This window comes from Bos indicus, chromosome 15 (genome assembly GCF_029378745.1).
Source record: "Bos indicus isolate NIAB-ARS_2022 breed Sahiwal x Tharparkar chromosome 15, NIAB-ARS_B.indTharparkar_mat_pri_1.0, whole genome shotgun sequence".
Classification (NCBI taxonomy): domain Eukaryota; kingdom Metazoa; phylum Chordata; class Mammalia; order Artiodactyla; family Bovidae; genus Bos; species Bos indicus.
Window position 1 is genome coordinate 2,231,277 of NC_091774.1, and position 21,098 is coordinate 2,252,374.

The following is a 21,098-nucleotide window of genomic DNA, read 5'->3' on the forward strand; positions in this document are numbered from 1 at the left end:
GTGAAAGTAACAGGGGCAAGCAGTTTGATTTTTGAAAACTACAAGGTTGGCTTCGTATTTATTTCTTTAGATGACAAATATTTACTTGGTGTCCATTATGTACCAAACAATGTTTTGGATGCAACTAGATTAAATTCAACTGAGCTGTCCAATCCCTTATTTAAATAAATTAAAATGACTTTTGTTACATAGATTTTTTTCCATTATGTATACATTTCTGCTTCTGTTTGCTTATTTTTCTGTGGAACGAGTTTTTAATGTACACTAAAACAGGAATTCATTATTTACTTTTATGGAAAACTTTGTCTGTTAAGCAATGTTATACTTTGTTTATATTTGTGACAAAAATATAAATTTGCAAACAATTTCTTTTTCAAACTGAATAGAATATCTTCAATTTTGTTTTCTCTGGTTCTATTAGAGTATATTTTCTTACATTTCTAATTTGCATAGAGGAGTAGGTTATTATTGTAAATGAGTAATTTTCTGTTTATGTGTGTATATATGTTATGTATATATTTTATGAGAATGACCGGAATGTTCTAGGCAAGCTGGGGCACCAAAATACAAAAGAGTTAACACTCCTAAAGAAAACAAACAGTTGGTGTCTTGAATGGAGGTAGCTTAAAGGCGAATCATCTCAGAAGAACCCTGATGACTCTCTAGGGGGCTCATATTCTCCCTTAGGATAGTCGATGAATGATGAGAATTGTGTCCACACCATTTTGTTTTTTTGTCTTCTTTCCTGCCTCCTTCTATTGCCAAAATAATCATCTGGCAAAGTTTATTCTTTCTCTTCCTGCAACAGGGCTGGCAGGATGCACAAGGGAGATGAATTTGAAAGACTTTTCAGATCAGGATCAAGGGGGAAGTTATCAGCATTGAAAGAGGGTGAGGTTAGCAGTTTCCTTGACTGATACTCCTTTTCTAAAAAAATAATTATTTTAATTGGAGGATAATTATTTTAAAATTTTGTGATGGTTTTACATTATCATATGTAAAATAGACAGATACTCCTTTTAAATAGAGCATCATTCTTTGGGCTTGGTGGCCAGCCAAGTGAGAGAATTTTTAGCCCACTGAAGAACCTGAAGAAGAGCAGGGTTTCTTGTTTTGGGCAGTACTCTAGAATTTAAAAGAAAGGCAAGAATGTATATTTTAAAATTTCAGTGTTCTTACATACCGATTGAAGATATGTAAGGAAAGAAATTCAGTCAGAATATTCCCATCTCTAGATTGCTTTAAGTCTATCTACAGTGAAGAAGAGTTCTGAAACACTGGTTAATAATTTCTGCTAACTGTATACCTTTTTTTAAAAGACACTGCTTAGAAATAAAAATAAAACATTATTTTATGAAGCTGGAAATATGACATGGATGCAGTAAAGATAAAGCTGAGTTGGTCTTGTTTTTATAATCCGATCTTTCTTTAGTTTGATTCATTTATGGAAGGCAGAAGCGTATAGTTCATAATTTCTTTTGATTTGTTATGTAATTTGCTATTTAATGGAAGCCTGACAGTTTTACGTGGAGAAATGTCTTTCTGGAAGGTACCTGGTCTAGGTGAGGCTAGACTATTGCTATTATTCAAAAATATTTTGTGGCAGCTCTGGTGAAGAAAACAAGACAGACTGACCCTTTCTGTTCTCTCTCCTCATCACTTTCAAAAGCCTGCTTTCTCACACCAAGGTTCCTAGGACTATGTCTGATCTGTAACTTCTTCCAAACCGGAGATTTAAGTGACAGTTTTAGTTAGGTTTGTTAGTGTGTCCCCAAATTGATATTATTTGCAAATATTTTTGCTTTGACAGTAATTGCATACTTAAGTTTGTGAAGGAATTTGGCGATTCCCATGGTATTCACAGGTCTGAATTGCGTCTCCTAGCAGATGCACCTATTACTTCACACACTGTTACCCGCTCTTGGTGACATTGAGGCTAACCTTGGAGTCACCTCCCCCGCTGCCACATTCTCCTTTGTCGTACCACCATTTGTTTTTCAATTTGTCCAAGAGGCCTTGTTCATTCAGTTTTAAAACTGCGAGGTTAACAGCATTTCTTGAAACGATAAAACATATCTTGTAAGAAACTGCACAGCTGTTAAGATGTTAGAAGGAATGAGGGTTTAAGCTCTTTTATAAGCTTCTCCCAGATGCTAAATAAACCTCTCATTTTGTCATCCTGCAGCCCCTTCTACCAGGCAATTGTAATTTCCTTCAAAGTATATTAAACCTATGATATCTGGTGCTATTCACTTTCACAGTTCATTTATTATCAAGTAACTGACATCAACATCAAGCAATTACATGAATTTTCTTGTTTGCAAAACAGTAATAAACTTGAATTTACTAGTAATTGAGAAAGAATTTTGTCTTGAATTCCCTTGCTTCTAGAATGTCAATGACCAATAGGAAAAAAATGAAAATACATTCCCAGAAGGAAAAATATAATTGCACAAACAAATCAACAAATCTGCAACTAATTTTTGTGTACTGACTTCCTAACAAAGAGTATGGCTTAATTATTATTCCTTTTATTATTTGTATTGGTTCAGTTTTCTGGTCTGGAAGTCATAGGATGGTCAAAAGAAAGGTAGTAGCAGCTCTCAGGGAATTTATATTTGAATTCTGTGTTGATTTTTAAAGTCACTAGCTGCTATTTAGAAAACAGGATCATACATCCAACTTGATTGTTTAAATTATATAATTAAACCCCAGGAAAATATGCTGCATGTGATATGGGCAAACAAACACTAGATTAGATTTCTTCCATGTGTATCTCTATAGGGGATAATGGTGGCATATTCTAATTATTTTCTAAGAGGATTAAAAAGATGTGTCATGGATTTTGCTTCCCATGTACTTGGTTTCTTTCTTGCTTTCAAGGTATGGGTTTTAATTGAACCATCAACTGTTTAAACAAGTTTTCCCAGCATTTAATGAAATGACTGTTAAATCTAGTGAGTGGCTTATATACTGAGCGACTTTGAGTTCAGTTTGGGCCATTCTATTTGATAATTGCCCAGTTTGGTGATTGATTAATGACAAATTAATTATATTTAATACTCAATTTATTATTATACTTAATAATTAATAATAAAATAAAAACAACCTCATGTTAATGGATAGCATTTGAACATTGATTTGCAAGTTAAATATCATTTAGTTGATTAATAAAATGCATTGTTTGTTTAACCACAAATCAGCCTATTAAAATATTTATTTTCTTAAAATGTGTTTGTAATATTTCAGGTAAATTATGTCCCTTTTCTAGTGTTGTAATGGTCTGATCCACTTGGAGAGTAAATATTTCCCATGAATAAACCACATACTTTGAGAGGATGGACACTTTCTAAGAGTTAGATTGCCATTTACTAAATGCTAATGAAATAGTTAGCTGTTCCCACACTCCGAAGTAAGTCCCACGCTAGTAGTGTAAAATAAGTAATATACTTCCTGAGGTGAAAAGTTATCAGTTTAATCAGCAAAAGGACCAGGCTGAAATGTAGGAATAAATGAAAACTCAGTGTGGCTAGAGACATCTATTTTTAAAAAAATACTGTTAGGAGAAAAGAATTGTTTAATTTTACTTTCCAAAGAAACTAAATTTGTCTTTCAGTGAACTGAAACTAACAAAAGTTTTCTATTTTGGAGAAAATTGTTTTTATAATCCATTTTATTTTAGTCTTAAACATTTCTATCAGATTCTTTTTCAGTAAAGTGCTATCCCAATTATTTTATATGTTGGTTTAGACCACTCCTTTGATAAAACTATAATCATTTCATGAGAGGGTTATTTAACAGGGTTATTAGCCATATCCAAAAACAGTTTCACAGCACAATAGAAAACAAAAAAGCAAAATTAAAAAATGGATAAGGAAAACAAGGTTTATGTTGAGAAAATTGTTTGGAATAAAGCTTTCTACAAAGTTATTCTAAGACATTGTCTTTCTAATAACATCTAATAGGCCATGTAAAAACAGCTCAGTTTCACACTGCTATCCATATATGTGCATGTATGTATATCTATATTAGTCAATATAACACTCTTGACCAGTAGGTTAAGTCACTGCCCAGTTTACAATTAATCCACATTTTCTTGTGGTTCCTCAATAGAATTCACTTAATACTATCACGTGTAAAATGTACTTTCCATAAATGAAGGCACTTTGTAATTAATATTTAGGGTCAATCTTTAGGATTTTGAGGACTTCTCTGATGGCTCAGATGGTAAAGCGTCTGCCTACAATGCAGGAGACCTGGGGTTGATCCCTGGTTCAGGAAGATCCCCTGGAGAAGGAAATAGCAACCCACTCTAGTACTCTTGCCTGGAGAATCCCAGGGACAGAGGAGCCTGGTAAGATACAGTCCATGGGGCCGCAAAGAGCTGAACACGACTTCACTTTCACTTTCACTTTAGGATTTCAAGATTTCTTTGCCTTTTAAAAAGGCTTGCTATTTTCTGTAATTGTCTGACTAAAGATGTAATTTCTTTGTGTAATCAGTTTAGGTCTAACTGTTTCCTTAGACTGCTATTTATAATACAGCACACACCACATCTGTAAGGACCATTTGAATATCTGCTCTACCTTATGGAATGCATCACGTTTACATATTATTAATAAGAATCATCAACTGACTTTTAAAATATACATAAAGTTACTTATGATGGTCTATAGTCCCTGGGGTCACAAAGAGTTGGACACAACTGAGCATGCACACACCTAAAGTTACTTTACTCAGTTTTCTAGATTAGATTAAAAACCATTTTTTATCCGGGTAAAAAGGGAAAGGAACACTGAAGACATAATTACAAGCAAGCCTAAGGAACTCAGAAGGAGTCAGGAAAATAAAGTACATAGAAAGCAGATCCTTGCTGCAGCACATTTTACTACTGCTTTGAAATTCCCTTCATACATTTCAGACATAGATTTTGAAATCTATGTCAACAAACTAAAATTGATGATGAGAATATTCTTGTCTTGGTTAAGCATTAGAGAAGTTGTAATAGTGATCTGCCAAGAAGATAAGAAAAAATAAAAATATTGAGGGCTATTTTTTACATTAATTATTCCCTTCATTCTATTAAATGCAGCTTTTACAGAATAAACAAATGAAATAAATTGCTTTCATTTAAAAATGGAAGGAGAGGAAGAAACAACAAGTGATCACATTGTTTTTCTAGCGATATAAACCACATTTGAGAGCCCAGGTATGCTGACCATGACCGTTTATAAGACTACAACAGGGCCTATGTACCATACTTATTTGCCTAGTCCGTTTATGACTTAGCAGAATCCTAGGTAAGAAAAACCCCTCTCCAAATAGCTTTTTCATAGTGGTGAGATGATGGGGAACACAATTCAGGGTTGAAACAAAAATGCTCACTCAGACAAATTCCAGGAACTCTGGAAAAATTTCAAGGGTTTTCATTCCTGAACTGTTGTTCAATTGAGTTTGAGATTATGAAATCTATCTCTCATTGCCCAAGGCTCTGGGACCCATTTTTGTTAACTAAACAAAAGCTATACAATGGGAACTAACAGACTTAAACTTTTCCATTTATTAATTTTGCATAAATTAATCTAATGCAAATTAAGATTTTCTTGTTGAAAGCGTGCTTAATTCAGGCTAAGATATTTATATTTTCCTCTCTATCCTCCCATAAGTAATTTATTATTAATCTGTAGATTTAGATATTTTTTATGCTTACTTTATGCCTTACTCATTGTATTTACTTCTAGACCACAATTCTTATAGTTTATTTTTTTCTGTTAGTGAGATATTAACATTCATATAGAGAAAACTTGAAAGATTTGTTTAATAAAGTACTCATGATTTCCTGGATTTGAGAATATTATCATAAGGAACTGATATACAAGCTTTAGATACAGTTATTGTTTGTACACAAGAAATTTACGGTATATATAATTTCTAAAATAAAGTCAGCAATATTATATTTAGTCTAGTTAAAGCAAATTCAATTACATTTTACTTAGTAGGATGAATACTTCATTATTGTCTATGATATCAATAATATATGGGCTTAATGGATTTTTTGTCTAAAGTATGTAATTTTGCTAATGCATTATTATCCTTATAAAGAGGGATTCATTAATTATATGCACATGAAAAAGTCTCCTTAGTTTTAGGCCTGTACTCTTTTAACTTGAGTATTCTCTTCATACTTAATTCTCTATAAAATTTAAATATCAGGTGTTACAATATTCAGAATATTTACCTGAATGATGCTACAAAGTATTTTCATAGTCCTAGTAAATTTTAGTATTATGTGACTCAACAAGAAATTGTGTAAAATACCTTAGAAAATCCTTTAAAATCTGCAAAAGACATTGGTAGATAGTTTATGCAGGAAGAAGTACAAATCATATAAAAATGATTTACTCTTACTTAGAATTAAACTAATGTGAATCCAAGAAATGCAAATTTTTTGCTCTTCATATTAGAAAAGCTAAAAATAAGGATAATATTTAATATAGCCAAGGATTTAATGTTGTCCTGAAATTAGAATACACTGAAAATAGAATAGAAAGAAAATAATATGGTTTTATAAAACAAAAAAATCCAGTTCTTACCCTTGCAAATTATTAATAACAATTCCCCTTTGAGGAATCAATCCTAGGAAATAAATCAATGATGTTGACAAAGTAATATGATAAATGTTATAGCATGTTTATATAACAAAACATTGAAAGCAACTTACATGCCCAACAGAAAGGGAGAATTAAGCAGATTTAGTGTACAACAGTGGTTTTCAATCTTGATTTAAATGTTAGAACCATTTATTACAAATACAGATGCTCAGGACTAACTTGCTGTATCAGAATCTTCTGACATGCTGGCAGCGTGTATACGTTTTTAGAAAGCTCCCTAAAGGATAGCACTGATAAGCACCAATAATCCATATGACTGAATGTTTAACAATCATTACAGGATTTTAATGACAAAGGAAATGCTTAATGTTGAGTGAATAAAAGAAACAAATTGTATATTCATTGTGATCTTAATTTAGAAAAGATATATAAGTTTTATATGTATGTGTATATATATATAAGTGCCATATATATTTTTATATATAATTTAAATATTTATTTAAATGCTATTTATTTGTATGTATAGATGTTAATGAAAGTCGCTATCTGTAGGTAGTAGGATTATGATTGATTTGGCTTGCATACTGTTCTTTGTGCTTTCCCACTCATTCAAAATTTTCTTCAATGAAAAGTGACACTTTAGTAAAGAACAAATAAAACTACTCTCTTAATTATTTTATAATATGCATATTAGAATTGTTTCATGCAAATTAAAATATATATTCTATTTTGCATCAAGAAAGATTAAGGAAGTTAGAAGTTAGAAATTTTTCTTAAGGATCTCAGAAAAGAATTCATTGTTTGACAGTATGGTTTGCTTTGGCTCACTTGGTTTTGTGTCTCTAGTCAAGGCTGGATGGAGAACATGTGATACATTTGGCTTCTACAACGGTTCTACCTTATTTGAGGGGAGCAGGTCTGTCAGAGAGGTGTGAGTCTACCCAACAGAAAGGATCTGCGGGAGGTTAATGGAACTCTCAGTGGCCTAGAGAGAAGCCTTGCTGTTTCACAAAAACTACATAGACAAGGTGAATTTTTCCCCTTAGGACAGATTAAATGAAGGTGATTGTGACTAAACTTGAGTCCTGCTAAGTGGGCCATTATATATATATAGCTTTGTTTTTAAAAAAGATTATATGGTTGGAAGTTATGTTCTTTTACAAATGAGCATTAAACTCTAAGAAAAAACTTTTTTCAGGGGTTTTAAAAAAGGCAATTAAAAAAAAAAAAAACTTCCATCATACAACATACTTTTTCTATCCTTCTTTTTGAAATCATGCTAAAATTGCAGGTTGAAAAACTCATCTGATTTAAATTTTGTTGTGCAGCAGGTAAGTATATGCTGAAGTTTTTCCAGGGCCACTCAATAGGAAAATACTAATTTCATAAAATATAAATAATAGCCAACTCTGTATAGATTAGTCATTCTGATATTTAAATGGCTGCATTCTCAGTATTTTAACAAGTGTTATGTACATGAAAGTTCATCCCATATGGAAGATGAAATAGGTAGACAGGAGCAAATGTCACAGAGGATTTGACTTTTGTGGTTTAATCATGTCCTCCTGTTCACTCCCCACTCTTACATAAAGGTAGCTAGAGGAAATTAGCAGGAAAACTGAGAATTTACAACAAATTCCAGAACTTTGTATACAGGCAGTTAATAACTACTTGAGAAAAAGAACTATTTTATTACTCAAAGAAATATAGAAAGTGAATAAAAATCAATAGGCTATCAAACAACTAAATATATCTGATTTATGGAAAAATATTTGTTTTCACAGTTCTACCCTTTATCTGCTATGTAGGCCTGGAAGACGAGCTAATTCTCAACATTTATCAATGTTCCACTGTTTTCAGTTTAACTTGTAGCTGTGCTCTCATTACTTTTCCCTCAAATTATTCCTTCCAGTAAATAAGCACAAGCCTTTTTTTGCTTCATTGGGTTTGTGCGCTCATTTCCAAAGGAAGAATTTGGGCCAAGTTGCTCTATATGTATATGCAGACATTTTTAGAAAAAATATTAAGTTTTCACTCCAGTTTGCCTATGTGATGACAGTTAAGGCTTGCATAAAATGGCACTATTGATCAATAATTTAACACCAAAATTCAGAGGGAAAATTATTTAACATGAAAAGACAATTCAGACCCAGCAGGATTTATAATGAGTATTTGAAAACCATTTTTGTAATGAGGGATTTCTTGTTTTTATTTTGGAGTCTGGATGACATATATATAATTAAGTTATATATAGAGAAATGTACATCATGAGAAACGCTGGGCTGGAAGAAGCACGAGCTGGAATCAAGATTCCCAGGAGAAATATCACTGACCTCAGATATGCAGATGACACCACCCTTATGACAGAAAGTGAAGAGGAACTAAAAAGCCCCTTGATGAAAGTGAAAGAGGAGAGTGAAAAAGTTGGCTTAAAGCTCAACATTCAGAAAACAAAGATCATAGCATCTGGTCCCATCACTTCATGGGAAATAGATGGGGAAACAGTGTCAGACTTTATTTTTTTGGGCTCCAAAATCACTGCAGATGGTGATTGCAGCCATGAAATTAAAAGACGCTTACTCCTTGGAAGGAAAGTTATGACCAACCTAGACAGCATATTCAAAAGCAGAGACATTACTTTGCCAACAAAGGTCCGTCTAGTCAAGGCTATGGTTTTTCTAGTGGTCATGTATGGATGTTAGAGTTAGACTGTGAAGAAAGCTGAGCACCAAAGAATTGATGATTTTGAACTGTGGTGTTGGAGAAGACCCTTGAGAATCCCTTGGACTACAAGGAGGTCCAACCAGTCCATCCTAAAGGAGATCAGTCCTGGGTGTTCATTGGAAGGACTGATGTTGAAGATTAAACTTCAATACTTTGGCCACCTCACGCAAAGAGTTGACTCATTGGGAAAGACACTGATGCTGGGAGGGATTGGGGGCAGGAAGGGGACGACAGAGGATGAGATGGCTGGATGGCATCACCGACTCTATGGACATGAGTTTGGGTAAACTCCGGGAGTTAAAGTGATGGACAGGGAGGCCTAGCATGCTGCGGTTCATGGGGTTGCAAAGAGTCGGACACGGCTGAGCAACTGAATTGAACTGATAGAAATGTTTGTATTTCATATTTCAATTGAATGAAAAAGAACTGAACAAATAGAGTTAACACTGGGCTAGATTCCAAGAATTGTCTCTAAATTGTGTTCTTTGGGATTTGCATGACTAATTCCTGTTTGAGAACTAGGCCCCAAGAATGTGATTCTTAGAAAGAACACTATTATTTTTTGTGAGGATATCTGCCACTGGTTTAGGTAGCACACTAGCTAGAGATTGTGATAAACAACAAAAAATTTTATATTTTAATATTGCGGTTTTTAAATGTAATCTTTACAAATATTTTATCCAGCCTGATTTCTTGATTTTTGTCAGTTTTAGGTCGCATACTAGAATTTTTTGCCCTCCTTTGGTCATAGACTTCTTTTAGAAGTCAATGAAAGCATGTATACTTCCTCAGGAAAAATACACAAACATGCAAAACTCAGACTGATACACAATTTTAGAGAACTGCATGGAAACAAAATCTGCCATGGCAAAATATATCCGGCATGTGGATTATTTCAAGATGAAAATAATCATGGCACAAAAGATACAAGAAGAAACTTTGATCTTCTTGCTAACTGCCTTAAGAATTGAGATAGTATTCCTCTGTTACAGGAATAGAGTTACCGCCAGGGATAGCTGCAAAGAATATTGGCTAGGTAGGTATCATGGGGGAAACTCTTAGAGATCAGGGTCTATTTTGTATCCCATTGTCTCTGCCTGGCCCTGCAAACATTTGGTTCCCAAACATTTGCTTTTCTATCTCTATGTGAATTGCCTTCCTCTCTTTTGAAGTTCCAAACCTTTACCCACAACATCCCTTTTTGTCTTTTGCTGAAGATGGTATTTAATGTGAGGATTTGGGCCACTTTGGCTAGTTACTAAGTTTTTTTGGGTCTCTGCCATGTATATATGTTATTAAACTTTTGTTTGATTTTCTCCTGTTAATCTGTCTCATGTCAATTTAATTTTTAGAATAGCCAGAAGAGCCTATAAGGGTAAAGGAAAATTTATTCCTCCCCAACAGATAGGATTCAACTTTATTGGCTGAACACTACTCCCTATAAAGCTGCTGCAGTTAAGAGACCCTGGGGCACCTGACAAAAGCCAGCACAAGGTATTATTTGTTACCATGTGGGCTAGTCTCACAAATCTCTGGCTGCACGGTCTGTTGGAAAAGAGACTAGTTTTTCTCTTTTTGAAAATTAGATTAACAGGAGAAAATACTTGTGAGGCTAGATCCTTGCAGTTTGTGACTCTTGGTTTAAAGTTTCGTAAAGTACTACCCTTGGTTTGTTGATCATTTTTCCCCAGAGATGGTCACTGATTTTCTTTGTCTTTGTCTTTTGTGTCATTTGTTTTAAGGAGAAAACCACTGGTGTGATTAAGTTTTCCTTTTGTCTTGTTCTATGTCTTGAAGGTTTGGTTTTTATCCTAATGAGAAAAATCTCTCTGGTTTCTGGCATCCAAAAGGTACACATACCAGTGTTCATTTAGCAGCTAGTTAAATAGGCTGAGATTCTGAGCAGTCTCTTTGTTCAGCTGTGCCAGCTCTCACAGGGAGTTTTGTCACAAGGGGTCCAGTCTATAACGGGCCTTTCTCTTCTCAAACTTTTTTGGCTATTTTGAGAGTCACAAAACATGGGGACTAAATCATCTATGGCTTTACTTCAGGACACCTGTTGTGTCCATGATACCATGTCTAGAAAGTTACTTCAGGGTCTTTCTATAAATTGGCTTATTGGTTTAAATCACTATTAAATTCCTACTCATCAGTGGTCCTCCTTCATGGATCGCAGTCTTTTCATGGTGAAAGGGCTTGCATAACTCAATGTATCCATGAGCCATGTCATGCAGGGTAATCTAAATGGATGGGTCATAGTGAAGAGTTCTGAAAAAGTGTGGTCCCCTAGAGAAGAGAATGGCAAACTACTACAGAATTCTTGCCATGCAAACCCTATGAACAGTATGAAAAGGCAAAAAGATATGATACCAAAGATGAGCCCCTCAAGTTGGAAAGTGTCTGATAGGCTACTAGGGAAGAACAGAGAACAATTATTAATAGCTTCAGAAAGAATGAAGTGGCTGGGCCAAAGTGGAAATGGCACTCTGTTGTGGTGTGTCTGGTGGTAAAAGTGAAGTCCGAGGCTGTAAAGAACAATATTGCATAGGAACCTGGAATGTTAGGTCCATGAATCAAGGTAAATTGGACATGGTCAAGTAAAAGATGGCAAGAGTGAACATTGACACCTTATGAATCAGTGAACTAAAATAGATGGGGACGGGTTAATTTAATTAAGATGATCATTATCTACTACTGTGGTCAAGAATTCCTTAGAAGAAATGGAGTACCCTCATAGTCAATGAAAGAGTTAGAAATGCAGTACTTGGGTGCAGTCTTAAAAAGGACAGAATGATCTCTGTTTCCAAGGCAAATGGTTCAACATCACAGTAATCCAAGTTTAGGTGCAAACCAGTGATGCTGAAGAAGCTGAAGTTGACCAGTTTTTGTAGTGATCTACAACAATAAACTGTAGAAAATCCTGAAAGATATGGGAATACCAGACCACCTGACCTGTCTCTTGAGAAATCTGTATGCAGGTCAGGAAGCAACAGTTAGAACTGGACATGGAACAACAGACTGGTTCCAAACAGGAAAAAGGAGTACGTCAAGGCTGTATATTGTCACCCTGCTTATTTAACTTCTATGCAGAGTATATCATGAGAAATGCTGGGCTGGAAGAAGCACAAGCTGGAATCAAGATTGCTGGGAACAATATCAATAACCTCAGATATGCAGATGACACCACCCTTATGGCAAAAAGTGAAGAGGAACTAAAAAGCCTCTTGATGAAGGTGAAAGAGGAGAGTGAAAAAGTTGGCTTAAAACTCAGTGTTCAGAAAACGAAGATCATGGCATCTGGTCCTATCACTTCATGGGAAATAGATGGGGAAACAGTGGAAACAGTGTCAGACTTTATTTTTTGGGGCTCCAAAATCACTGCAGATGGTGATTGCAGCCATGAAATTAAAAGACACTCCTTGGAAGAAAAGTTATGACCAACCTAGATAGCATATTGAAAAGCAGAGACATTACTTTGCCAACAAAGATCCATCTAGTCAAGGCTATGGTTTTTCCTGTGGTCATGTATGGATGTGAGAGTTGGACTGTGAAGAAAGCTGAGCGCCGAAGAATTGATGCTTTTGAACTGTGGTGTTGGGGAAGACTCTTGAGAGTCCCTTGGACAACAAGGAGACCCAGCCAGTCCATTCTGAAGGAGATCAGCCCTGGGATTTCTTTGGAAGGAATGATGCTAAAGCTGAAACTCCAGTACTTTGGCCACCTCATGTGAAGAGTTAACTCCTTGGAAAAGACTCTGATGCTGGGAGGGATTGGGGGCAGGAGGAGAAGGGGATGACAGAGGATGAGACGGCTGGATGGCATCACCGACTCGATGGCCATGAGTTTGGGTGAACTCCGGGAGTTGGTGATGGACAGGGAGGCCTGGCATGCTGTGATTCATGGGGTCGCAAAGAGTCAGACACGACTGAGTGACTGAACTGAACTGAACAACACCTTCTAGAACTAACGCAAAAAAAAAAAAAAAAAAAAGATGTCCTTTTCATCATATGGGATTGGAATGCAAAAGTAGGAAGTCAAGAGATATACCCAGAATAACAGGCAAGTTTAGCCTTGGACTACATAATGAAGCAGGACAAAGACTAACAGAATTCTGTCAAGAGAACATGCTGGTCATAACAAACACCTTTTTCCAACAATCCAAAAGATGACTCCACACATGGACATCACCAGATGGTCAATACAGAAATCAGATTGATTATGTTCAAGATGGAGAAGCTCTATACAGTCAGCAAAAACAAGGCCTGGAGTTGACCTTGTGTCAGATTATGAGGTCCTTATTGCAAAATTAGGCTTAAATTGAAGAAAGTAGGGAAAGCCACTAGGTCATTCAGGTATGACTTAAATCAAATCCGGTATGATTATACAGTGGAGATGACAAATAGATTCAAGGGATTAAATTTGGTAGACACAGTGCTTGAAGAATGATGGATGGAGGTTCATAACACTGTATAGGAGGCAATGACTAAAACCATCCCTAGGAAAAAGAAATGCAAGAAGGCAAAGTGGTTGTTTAGAAGGCTAAACAAATAGCTGAGAAAAGAATAGAAACAAAAGGCAAGGGAAAAAGGGAAAGATATACTCAACTTAATGCAGAGTTCCAGAGAATAGCAAGGAGAGACAAGAGGGCCTTAAAAAAAAAATGCAAAGAAACAGAGTTAAACAATAGAATGAGAAAGACCAGAGATCTCTTCAAGAAAATCAGAAATATCAAGGGAACATTTCATTTAAGGATGGGCACAATAAAGGACAGAAATAGTAAGGACCTAGCAGAAGCAAAAGAGATTAAGAAGATGTGGCAAGAATACACAGAAGAAGTATACAAAAAAGGTCAAAATGACCCAGATAACCACGATCGTGTAGTCTCACCTAGAATTGGGCATCCTGGAGTGTGAAGTCAAATGGGCCTCAGGTAGCAATACTATGAACAAAGCTAGTAGAGGTGAAGGGCTTTCCAGGTAGTGCTAATGGTGAAGAAACCCCCTGTCATTGCAGGAGATATAAGAGACAGGAGTTTGATCCCAGGGTTGGGAAGATCCCCTGGAGAAGGGCATGGCAACCTATTCCAATATTCTTGCCTGGAGAATCCCATGGACAGAGGACTCTGGCGGGCTATAGTATATGGGGTTGGAAAGAGTCAGACATGACTGAATCGACTTACAAGGCATGAACAGTAGAGATGAAGAAATTCCAGCTGAGCTATTTAAAATCCTAAAACCTAAATCCTAAAACTCAAAGTGCTACACTCAATATGTCAAGAATTGGGAAAACTCGGCAGTAGTCACAGGACTGGAAGAGGTCAGTTTTCATTCCAACCCCCCAAAACAGCAATGCCAAAGAATGTTCAAACTGCCATAGAGTTGTTCTCATTTCACATGCTAGCAAGGTTATGCTCAAAATTCTTCAAACTAGGCTTCAACAGTATATGGACTAGGAAATTCCAGGTGTTCAAGCTGGATTTAGAAAATGCAGAGGGACCAGGGATCAAATTGCCAACATTTGTTGGATCATGAAGAAAGCAAGGGAGTTCCAGAAAAAACATCTACTTCTGCTACACTGACTGTGCTAAAGCCTTTGTGTGGATCATAGCAAACTGTGGAAAACTCTTAAACAGATCGGAGTACAAGACCACCTTACCTGTCTCCTGAAAAATCTGTATGCAGTTCAGAAGCAATAGTTAGAGCCTCACATGAAACAACTGACTGATTCAAAATTGGGAAAGATGCATGACAAGGTTATATATTGTCACTCTGCATATTTAACTTATATGTGGATTAAATCATGTGAAATTCTGGGCTGGATGAATCACAAGCTGGAATCACGATTGTCAGAAGAATATCAACATTCTCAGATATGCAGATGATATCATTCTAATGGCAGAAAATGAAGAGGCACTAAAGAGCCTCTTGATGAGGGTGAAAGAGGAAAGTGAAAATGCTGGCTTGAGACTCAACATTCAAAAAACTAAGATCATGGCATTCAGTCCCATCATTTCATGGCAATAGAAGGAGAAAAAGTAGATACAGTGGCAGATATTATTTTCCTGGGCTCCAAAATCACGGAGGAAAGTTACTGCAGCCATGAAATTAAAAGATGCTTGCTCCTTGGAAGGAAAAATATGATAAACCTAGACAGCATATTAAAAAGTAGAGACATCACTTTGCTGACAAAGGTCCGTATAGTCAAAACTATGGTTTTTCCAGTAGTCATGTACAGATGTGAGAGTTGGACCATAAAGAAGGCTGAGCACCAAGAATTGATGCTTTCAAACTGTGGTGCTTGGAGAAGACTCTTGAAATCCCCTTGGATTGCAAAGATATCAAACCAGATAATCATAAAGGCGATCTATCCTGAATATTCATTGGAAGGACTGTTGCTGAAGCTAAAGCTCCTATACTGTGGCCACTTCATGAGAAGAGCCGACTCATTGGGAAAGGTTGAAGCAAAAGGAGACGGTAGCAGCAGAGGATGAGGTGGTTAGATAGCAGCATCAACTCAATGCACATGAATTTGAGCAAACTCTGGGAGACAGTGGAGATAGAGGAGCCTGGAGTGCTATAGTCCATGGGATTGCAAAGAGGTGGACACAACTTAGCAACTGAACAGCAAATGGCAATAACATCAATGGCCAGATGATGGATCTTTTGAACTGGAAAAGCTTCTAAATTGGTCAATATTTGCAAAGCGCTCATCGTAGATAGGTGTATTATTAGTATCTATGGAAAGACCAAATTAAAAGTTGGATGCAAAGAAATATAACAGCTAACCTTAAAAAGGTCTCTTAGTTTTAAAAATATAAGAAAATCTTTTCAGGAAGCCTTATTAAATTCATATTCTAAGTGGGTCTTACAGGTGCTAATAAAAACATTATTTATTAATAAACAAATGGAAGGGAAAGAGTCTCTTTTTGGAAAGAGACTCTTCCCAAAAAGAAAAAAATTCTAAAAGAGTTGTTAAATAATAAAGTAAATAAAACAAATAATGAAAGTGGGAATAAAGAGGAATCAGAAAGGGAAGAGTCATGGGACTAATCAAAGCAGAATGAAAATCTTTAGATGGTTGTTAAGAATTGGGATAAATAAAATGAGCATTTGTGGGATCAAAACAAAGGTTTTATAATACAGTACTACCTAAGATTGTGTGAGTCCAAAGGACCCCATATTGGTTCTCTCCAACAGTAAAGATCCCAAACAAGTCTACTCTAATTACTTCAGTTTAGATAAATTTTAAAAGCTGGAAGGAAAAGATTAAGAAGACTGAGGAAACTGAGAAAACTGCAACTGTTTCGGGGCAACAGTTAGGCCAATTAATCGAGTTAAATATTGACAAAAAAGCCTTGGTCCCTTGGGTCTATCCCTTACTGGGGTCATCAGAACCTTTATATAGGAATGAAGCAAATGGCTGGGGGATAAAAAGTTTCTGGGACTCCTTGTAAGACTGAGACTTGTTGATGGCATTTTATTGGAAGCTAAGGTTACAGAACTGATAGAACTGAGATGGAAATTTATTAAAATTTATGTATTTGAGTGGACTTTGTGTAAGATGGTTGCATTTCTTTTGCCTTGATGATATTGTAGGGATGAGCATTTTGTCTTCCCTTGCCTGGTTTTGTAAGATGGGGCAGGTAAACCCATTATTTAGGGAGTATTAATTGAATAAAGGAAGCTGATAGTGCTGAGCTCACATAGTATGAGATGGAAACCCAGAAACTGGGCGCTGATATTTAGGGGCTAAAAGAAGCAATAGTGGAAGATTTTGCCCCGAGAGTGAACTGGTATGTGGAAGTGCTCTCTCACAGGAAATCTAATTCACATCCTCCTTAAAGATTTATCAAGGACAAGTATATAAGTTTTTTCCACAAATAGTAAAAAGCCTTAACAATCTGAGCATATATAATTTTTTTCCAATTTTTATTTATAAATTAGTGAGTTTGTGATATACCTGATTCATGACTTAAGTTTTACAGTGAAATCTATGAGAGTTCTGGTTGTGTTTATGTTTATGTATGTGGATTATTGATATGGCATTTTTCTATCTCCAAATGATATTATCAAAATTAATTTGCAAAAGAGCTCTTTTTAATTGCCTTAAAAATAAGTGCTTAAGAATTAAATATTTCTAAATGTAGTAGAAACTAACCCAAATGTTTTCCAGTGTACCTGATTTAAGATTAATCTTTGATAAGTAAAAGCAAGTTTAAGCTTGTTGGTTTAAGTAAATAGGCCTATCTCAAGAGTTACCAGCATTAATTGCAGAGCTTATATTCTACTAGGTTTCAGTTCAGTTCAGTTCCGTCGCTCAGTCGTGTCCGACTCTTTGCAACCCCATGAATCACAGCACGCCAGGCCTCCCTGTCCATCACCAACTCCCGGAGTTAACTCAAACTCATGTCCATCAAGTCGGTGATGCCATCCAGCCATCTCATCCTCTGTCATCCCCTTCTCCTCCTGCCCCCAATCCCTCTCAGCATCAGGGTGTTTTCCAGTGGGTCAACTCTTTGCATGAGGTGGCCAAAGTATTGGAGTTTGAGCTTCAGCATCAGTCCTTCCAATGCACACCCAGGACTGATCTCCTTTAGGATGGACTGGTTGGATCTCCTTGCAGTCTAAGGGACTCTCAAGAGTCTTCTCCAACACCACGGTTCAAAAGCATCAATTCTTCGGCACTCAGCTTTCTTCACAGTCCAACTCTCACATCCATACATGACCACTGGAAAAACCATAGCCTTGACTAGACGGACCTTTGTTAGCAAAGTAATGTCTCTGCTTTTCAATATACTATCTAGGTTGGTCATAACTTTTCTTCCAAGGAGTAAGCGTTTTTTAATTTCATGGCTGCAATCACCATCTGCAGTTGAAGCCCCCAAAAATAAAGTCTGACTACTAGGTTTACCATAAGTTAAATACATTCAGATATCTCTGTTACAAACTTTGTCAGCAAAAAATGATAAATTTGTATGATAAAATTTTCACAAGTAATTAAATAAGTTTAAATGAAATAAAAGTTTTTAGGTGAAATCTTTAATAATAATTATGGTTTATGGCATAGCTACTTAAAAATAGTTTCCTCAAATTTGTTTTGGTAACTTGAAGCTTTAGAGTTTTGCTAAGTTAAATGATGGGAATTTCTGAATGTTTAGATCATTTCCAGAGAAGATAAAATGCTGAAACATTAATTGTTAAATAAATCTATTTTTTGTCTTCTTATTACAGAGAACTAAAGATATTTGGGTTTATTAAAATGTGTCATGGATCACACTGAAAAAAATTATGCTGTAAGGGAGTCTTATTAAGAGATAAAGTTTTCTTGGAATATTTGTATATATATGTATTTGCCTTTGAAATATTTTATTGTCACTTTGGTTAAGTGAATAAGTATTGCTTTACAGTGACCTATAATCGTATTTGTCCAAGTGATTTAAAATATTTTGATAACTTTGACAAAGTCTCCCAAATCAAAATTCTAAATAAAGTCCCTTTGAGCCTCTACTTAACTTTGAGATGTTTCATAGGGCCCCTGAAACATCTCAAAGAGAGATACTAAATTAAAAACATGGTACATTAAAGTATATGGAAACCATTGTTAAACGAGCAATGATAAATCTTAGGTGTATCGTGTGGGTAATACAGGTGTTCTAGAGGTTATATGAAATTCCTAAAATTCAGATATGTCCTGGTATGTTATCAGTCATATTTTTAGTTATTGTCTTAAAATGTTCCATGTCACAGAAATAGACAAATTTCCATGTCAGTTGCATTGCAATTAGATCTTTAACCATGTGATTTTAAGTTTTTGTCATTCATAGATAGTTTTTGTTTTACTAAAATGCTCTTAGGAAATGAAGATGTTCATAGAAATGATTTTTGGACAAATATAAGTTTGTGATAACTTTTAGATCACGACACTAAACTGGTAAGAGATTATAGAATTCTAATGAAAAACTTAATGGCTTCATAAAACTGTTAATAAAAGATCAAGATCAATAAGAATTAATTATATGGAACTGAATGAACTTATGAATATGATTTATAATTTTTATAACTTTTTATCTGAAATATTACTGGCATTTTCATCATTGCTTTCCAGATACAAAGAAATATTTCCTCTTCTATTAACTATGACTTATAGCAATTTGGCAAATTGTACCGATGTAAAAAGAATTGAAACATCTTTTTCTTCCTACCTGATCCCCTCAGAATTTAGAAACTCTTAGTGAATATTTTTATATTTTTTTACATACTATAAAAATACTATATTTTTTTACATGCTATATATTTATTTACATACTTTCACTAAGAATTTGTACTCCTCGTATTAGAAGACAATAGGAAACACTGGTTATATTATCAAGGCTTTGACTGGAAAGTCATGTTTAAAAATGTCCAGACAGCTTGATGGAATTAAGATCGACTGTATGGAGCCATAAAACCCTTTGGAAAAATAGCCTGGTAGTTTTCTTATATGGTTCCTAGCAGCCTTAGCAGTTGAGTAAGTAAGGTTATTTCCTGGAAGGCACAGGAAACTCAGGATATTTTAGAGACCTTGTGGCTTAACTGGTAAAGAATTCGCTTACAATGAGGGAGACCTGGGTTCGATCCCTGGGTTGGGAAGATCCCCTGGAGAAGGGAAAGGCTACCCACTGCAGCATTCTGGCCTGGAGAATTCCATGCACTGTGTAGTCTGTGGGGTCTCAAAGAGTTGGACACAACTGAGTGACTTTCACTTTCTCTTTCAAGACGAGAAGAATTCATCCAAATTTATATATATTACAGGTAAATCTGGTAGCAAATCCTTGGCATGGTTTCATGGTATGAGAGGCATTTAAAAATTTAATCTGGAGATTCCTTTGAAAATTTCCAGCAAAGCAGATCAAGTACTGTTTTTGCTGGACTTAGGTAAATAACCAGGGCAAATTTAATGGCATTAATTTTGAAAACAAATTAGTCTTAATTTGATTTTCTTTGATAGAAGTAAGGGTAATTTTTAGAGAAAAAAAAAAAAGCGTAGTGTTTTCAGTTTTTCTTCTGCTTCTTATTTTAACTTGGAATCATTGAGAATAAATGCTGCCCTTTTCCTGAAGCCCTTCAAACTGAAGCCGAACAACTTGATATAAACTTGAGCGATCACAATAATTGCCTATATTTAGACAAACTTCTTGACTATTGCTGTGTAAGATTCTCAGGAAATTTACCTGAATACCTAATGACATCATTGAAGACATTTCATACTGCAAAACATGCTTCAGTCCTGATATCTAGAAATCTTGACTGGCAGCTCTCAGGACTCAGATACTGGGTTTATAATTTACTCCAATCATTAACCTTTGTGTTTTTTTTTGCCTCCATACAAATACCTCCTACCTGATTGTTTGCACCATATACCCCTAACTTTGAGAGCCCACCTGCATCATGGCCTCCTGAAATAAACTGATTAGTTGTCAGACTATATGGTTGATTTGATGAGCTATAAAGCAACATATAAAGTCAAATTCTGGACTATGAAATGTCTAAAAGAAACTTCAAAGACGAGACTATAGGTGAACAAAATCTGTTGCCCTCAAATATTTCTGGCATGCAAATTATTTCAAATTGAAAACAATCAAGGCTTGAGAGGCTCAGGAAGAAACTTTGACCTTACTAACTGCCTCAAGAATTTAGGTAGAGGGCCTTTTATAGGAATAGAACTAACACCGGAGAATATGGGCTAGATGTGTTGGGAAAACTAGAGATCAGAGTCTACTCAGCA

General features: G+C 35.5%; 1 protein-coding gene across 9 annotated transcripts in view; it reads right to left on the reverse strand.

Annotated features, from left to right (window-relative positions):
- The window catches only part of GRIA4 (glutamate ionotropic receptor AMPA type subunit 4), a 679,480-nt gene that overhangs the window by 13,577 nt on the left and 644,805 nt on the right, over nt 1-21,098 (reverse strand). For 4 of the 9 annotated variants that reach the window (XR_011570807.1, XM_070803285.1, XM_070803289.1 and 1 more), the window contains one exon: nt 1,942-2,056. The exons of the other annotated variants lie outside the window; for them this stretch is intronic. Coding sequence is in view for 2 of the 4 variants with exons in the window: in XM_070803285.1 (XP_070659386.1) it covers nt 1,942-2,056 (115 nt within the window). In the remaining 2 variants the exon portion in view is untranslated. Of the gene's footprint in view, nt 1-1,941; nt 2,057-21,098 lie in introns of those variants that run through there. 9 annotated transcript variants of the gene reach the window in all.